This window comes from Aquarana catesbeiana, unplaced genomic scaffold (assembly GCF_042186555.1).
Source record: "Aquarana catesbeiana isolate 2022-GZ unplaced genomic scaffold, ASM4218655v1 unanchor233, whole genome shotgun sequence".
Classification (NCBI taxonomy): domain Eukaryota; kingdom Metazoa; phylum Chordata; class Amphibia; order Anura; family Ranidae; genus Aquarana; species Aquarana catesbeiana.
The window spans coordinates 4,819,578-4,825,660 of NW_027362661.1; the positions used below are offsets into that span (position 1 = coordinate 4,819,578).

At 44.3% G+C, this 6,083-nt stretch overlaps 1 protein-coding gene across 1 annotated transcript in view; it reads right to left on the reverse strand.

Moving 5' to 3' along the window:
* Positions 1-3,814: 3,814 nt before the first annotated feature.
* LOC141121852 (uncharacterized) overlaps positions 3,815-6,083 on the reverse strand; it is a 52,572-nt gene continuing 50,303 nt past the window's right edge. The window contains 2 exon segments of the mRNA XM_073611597.1: positions 3,815-4,932; positions 4,934-5,850. Coding sequence (XP_073467698.1) covers positions 4,519-4,932; positions 4,934-5,850 — 1,331 coding nt within the window. The 3' untranslated portion in view covers positions 3,815-4,518.

Below are 6,083 nucleotides of genomic sequence, written 5' to 3' on the forward strand. Positions count from 1 at the left end.
GAACTCATACCCCCCCCCCAGATTCCTTAACCATTCATAGCCCAGAATAACTCAAACATCTTCTATCTCATCATATATCACTAAATTCATACAACACTTTATTTATAATCATCAATAACTGGCAAAACAATATAAAAATACTATAAAGATGCATAAAACAGATCAAAAGCAAACAGCTGAATCAATATTCAGTCCAGCCAGAACATTTGTATTCAGCTGGAAAATACATTTTGATTGGCATATGGACGTCTTTTTGATAAAATTGCCCCTCCCCCCACACTCCGGGTTCACCATCTCATCCCCCCCCAATATCCAGTCCCTTTCAGACTCCTATTGTGAGACTCATCATAGTGTCTCTGGAGGGGCGCTGATCATTCCTGTGTAAAATCTTACAGAAATCTTCCCTAATCCCAACCTTTAATTATCATTTCATTCCCCCCACATACAATGTCTGGAACCGACATTTACTGACATCAATAACTCCCCTCGTGGTACAGACCAGAAATTCCCTCATTGTAATATACGGGGTTATTCTACATTTCCACACTATATATGTGTGTATCATCATCTGCTGGAGATAAAAGACATCACAGTGACTATGGAGGAAGAGGACGGACATGACGGGGGGTTACTGGGTGTAAATAGAAAATAAGATCTTATTACCTCCTCTGCTGCCACTACCAGCAGTTTCCTTTCTACTTTGTACCACATGGAACTTCCTGTTTATACCTGACATCACTTCCTGTCTTCCACTGGAGACTTCCTGTCTGGGTAGAAGCCTTGTGGAGCTCAGGGGAACTGCAGCCCAAGAAACATGTAGTCGTGTGAACACAGCCTTGTCATTGATGCCAAGTGTTCCAAGATGATGTAGGACAGTCCCGGGATTTAGTCCTCTGTCCCATCATGTCCTCATCTCACAGGTTCCAGGACTCGGAATGCAGAGTGTCAGTGAGGTGATGACTTCTGGAACACTCTCTGGGTCCCATCGCCAGGCACTGCAATTATACCAGACTGTGGGGAGCAGTGATCTCCTTTCTGACAGTGATAGTAGAACTCCGACATCAGCAGAGAGGCAGCGGGAGATGTGTGATCAGGTAAATACCACCACTGACCACCAATGCTGGGCTGAGGTTACACTTTATTCTCACTGATACCAACAATGATACTTATTTATTAATCACTGACACCAACAATGGGGGATTATTTTATCCCACTGACAAGAACAATGAGGCTTATTTAATCTCAGTGACATCAAAGGAGAGGCTTATTTTATTCCACTGACACCAACAATGGATATCAAGGAAATCATGCCCATGGTGACTTGCTAACTGGAGTGAGATCCCCGCCCATTCCCTTACATGACCACGTAGGCAAATGGGTGGGGCATAGATCATGACATCATTGTCTGAATATGGTCATATCTGGGCAATGATGTCAGGGGGCAGCATTGGTGGGACCCCTAATATTATAGAGGGGTTCCAAATTCTTATAAGCCCCCTGCCTACAGACCCCAACAATCACCAGGCCAGGGTTGTGAGGATTGGGCCCTTGTCCTCATCAACATGGGGACAAGGTGCTTTTTCATGGGAGGAGTCCCTCCCAGCAAGCCCCTCCCCCACCATTTTGAGGGCGCATGGCCTGGTATGGTTCAGGGGTGGGGAAATGCACACTTGTCCCTCCCCCTTTCCCGGCCAGCCAGGCTGCATGCTTGGATGAAGGGTCTGGTATGGATTTTTTTTTGGGGGGCACACTTCGTTTTGTGTGAGGCCCCCTCTTAAAATCCATCTTAGACTCAGAGGGTCTGGTAAGTATTTTCCCAGTCGATGCCTTGTACGGGGAAACGCGTTGGGTGGAGCACCAGTTCTTGACGTCACCACGCACCAGCTGGCTGGCTTGAGCTGCAGCTGTTTGAAAAATATTGTTACATTGTATTTGGATTTCAGTGCTTGTGAATCTTTTAATAAATTTTTTAAAACGGGAGTTCTGCACCATTAAGCCTCTTCTTCTTTTTATCTTGTGACACATCCCAATGCTGGAGATTATTGAGGAATATCACCTGAATGTAGGAGCCCGCTGTATCGGAAAGGATACCCGCATTGGAGGAGTCCCTGGAGGAGTATTCACCAGCTGAATGACCCCTGGATGAGCGAGTTTGATCTCTATAATCTGAGATCACCTTACCTGGTAAGCGGCCTCTCTTATCACACTTTCTGAATAGAAGTTCCAAGCCTTATTCTGAATGTTCAACATCACGGTTTATTTATTGGAGCACAGTATGGAGTTGAATACATACACTAATTAAATTGTATTTAAATATTTTTTCAGATATATTATTGTATTTTGTTGTGCAATTTTATTTTATCCACATGTATTTGGGGGGGCTCTATACATTTTCTCATTCTTGATGTAGGACGGGCTACAGAAAAAGTGACATTTACAAAGAAAAAATTAATCAGTTCAAATTGCCAGAAAATGACATTTTCATTGCCGGCTTCTTTTTTTTTTATAAACTGCACACAGACCCTCCAAAGGTCCCCCAAATACATAGAAGAACCTCGGGGGGTCTGTGTGATGTTTTGGTAATTTTAAATGCATGAGTATGATCTCAGGTATTAGTATGAAGACATGTCTGATGTGATGAAGGAAACTAAGAGGTCTAATGGGACAAATGTGACAAGTACTTATCCAGCTGTTTGAAATTCTGGCCATAATGTAGCAAAGTGATTTCCTATGATGGTCAGCTCCATCTAGTGGCCATAATGGGGTATTTTTCCTGACATACCTTCATTAGTAAAAATAACACAATACTGCATTATGACCACTAGATGGAGCCAAGGAAATCAGTGTATGAAATAAAGTACATCCAATATTCATCACAGCCGGGTGAATGCCGTTCATAATTGATCAACTAATTGAAAAAAGAAAAAAAAAACCTCTAAGTGTTTGTGAAAGCTTACATCACAAAATGTACTCAGCCAATGAAAGGTAATGACTTCATTTTTATTTTTCTCCTGCTATCAATGGCCAACACGGTACAAGACTTCATCCATGTCTTTGGTGATCTCTGATCTCCTTATGAACTCAGGGATGTACAATTCCTATCGCCTGACACCCGGGACATGCAGCTCTGAGGGCCGGACAGGTAGGTTTTCTTTTAACATTTAGCCCTGCTGTGGGCAAGCAAGGAGCAGGTTTACTTGTCGCATGTAAACATTCGGGTGGCTGAGCGAATGTTTCCACACCCCCTGGTAAAGTGCCCCGACCCCGACACACACCCGCTATGTATCCCGGGCTCCTATGCCTATCTGGGACCCGGGACCAGCATAGCGGGTGATGATGGGTAGAGGGGAGGGAGGAGAGAGGACACACATCCGCTCTCCTTCCCTTCTTGTTCCTGACCCGGAAGTGACATGTATGACATCACTTCCGGGTCCCCGGTGACAGTTTCCCTGACTATCAAGGCCAGGAAAGAATATAATGCAGTGTGATCTGTATTGCATTACATTCAGTGGAGCACAGGGGAGACATTGGGGGTGATGTCCAGCAGTGCCCGCCAGTGATGCCAATCAGGGATGCTTGTCAGTACCTCCTTATCAGTGCCATCTATCAGTGTTACCCATAAGTGCTGCATATTAGTGCCTCCTCATCAGTGAAAGAGAAAACTTACTTATTTACAAAATTTTATAACAGAAACAAAGAAAACCTTTTTTTTCACATTTTTATATGTCTATTTTTATTTGTAGCACAAAAAAAATAAAAACCCCAGCGATGATCAAATACCACCAAAAGAAATCTCTATTTGTGGGGGAAAAAAAAGATAAATATGTCATATAAGTACAGTGTTACATGACCACACAATTGTCAAAGTGTGAGAATTTGCCTGGGCAGGAAGGGGGTGAAAGTGTCCTGTATTGAAGTGGTTAAACATGTGGGCAGAAAACGCAAAAACAGCTCTGGCAGTGAAAGGGTTAAAGGAAACGTTCACCTTCGGGAATATGTTACATGTTCCTGTTCCTGCAGCGGCTCAGTGATCCGAGTCCTCTGCGTGACAGCAGTGGGGGGAGAAGTTCCCCATACCGGCTGTCACTCTATGAAAAGAGCGCGGCCGTGCCATTCATTCACAGAGTTCTGTCCTTTGCCGATGTCGGCTTGTAGTTTTCAATGAACTCCCACACCGCTGCTGAGCTCTCTGGTAGATGAGGGACAAGGATATTGTCATAATGGACAAGGAGATTGTCATAAGGGACAAGGAGATTGGAACCCCGATTTAGTCCCTTGGACAAGTAGTTTTTTTAAACATTTCCATACCCCTGGAACTGTTTCTTACATGATGAAGCTCAGCCATGGAGTATATCTGAGGTGTATATCAGGGTGTGCTTCTTCCCCACATGAGAGCTGTGATGTCCAGCAACATTCATATAGAAGACATTTCCCGCACTCAAAGCACTAATACACCTCGAGGGTTGTGTGGGATCCCTGATGTACAGGAAGACAGGACTTCAGTGAGGAACAATTCCCTCACTCAGGACTGGGAAGTGGCTTCTTTCCCGTGTGAGATCTCTGATGTCTTGAAAGTTTGGACTTGTCTGAAAAACATTTCCGGCACTCAGGACAGGAATACGGCTTCTCCCCCGTGTGAGATCTCTGATGTTTGTAAAGATCGCACTTCTGTGAAAAACATTTCCGGCACTCAGGACAGGAATACAGCTTCTCCCCCGTGTGAGATCTCTGATGTGTGTAAAGATTGGACTTCTGTGAAAAACATTTCCCACACTCAGGACAGGAATACGGCTTCTCCCCCGTGTGAGATCTCTGATGTTTGTAAAGATCGCACTTCTGTGAAAAACATTTCCGGCACTCAGGACAGGAATACAGCTTCTCCCCCGTGTGAGATCTCTGATGTGTGTAAAGATTGGACTTCTGTGAAAAACAGTTTCCCACACTCAGGACAGGAATACGGCTTCTCCCCCGTGTGAGATCTCTGATGTGTGTAAAGATGGGACTTCTGTGAAAAACATTTCCCGCACTCAGGACAGGAATGCGGCTTCTCCCCCGTGTGAGATCTCTGATGTGTGTAAAGATCGCACTTCTGTGAAAAACATTTGCCACACTCAGGACAGGAATATGGCTTCTCCCCCGTGTGAGATCTCTGATGTGTGTAAAGATTGGACTTCTGTGAAAAACATTTCCCACACTCAGGACAGGAAAACGGCTTCTCCCCTGTGTGAGATCTCTGATGTGTGTAAAGATGGGACTTCACTAAGAAACATTTCCCACACACAGTACAAGAATACAGCTTCTCTCCTGTGTGAGATCTTTTATGCACATTAAGATTGGATTTAAAAGGGAAACATTTCCCACACTCAGCACAGGAATACGGCTTCTCCACCGTGTGAGATCTTTGATGTATGTAAAGATGAGACTTATGTGAAAAACATTTCCCACACTCAGTGCAGGAATTCGAATTTGCCCCCCTGTGAGATCTCTGATGTGTGACAAGATGTGATTTTTGTACAAAACATTTTCCACACTCAGGACAGGAATACGGCTTCTCTCCTGTGTGAGAGCTTTTATGCACATCAAGATTGGATTTACGACGGAAACACTTCCCGCACTCAGTACAGGAAAACCTTTTATCTGTTGGAAGGACGGCACCGTCCCTCACAGTCTGAGGTTCCTCAGGATAAGAGGAATACGATGGTCCATCTACACTGTGTGGTGCCGGATGGACATTTGAGGTAGTCGGGTTTTCTCCTGGACTATACTGTGTGATGTCCTCATCTTCTACTTCACAGTCTGGAGACAAAGTGAGACAATCCTCTAAGGTTTTCCTCATCTCCCGTCCATCTACTAAAATAGAAATAAAAAGATTATTACTAGACATGAGCAGATTGGTTCCCCTAAACCAGGACTCCGCCCACATCAGACAGCTTAGTCTCTGAGGATCGTACAATCCCCCCCAAGGTAACTAGTAAATAGGTCCTCTGATCTCCTACCAGATCTTTTATTTATTCATGGACCTTAGTCAGAGAGTGAAGAAATAACGAGAACTGTCTTTTATAGGAGTGACAGTGATGAGGGGA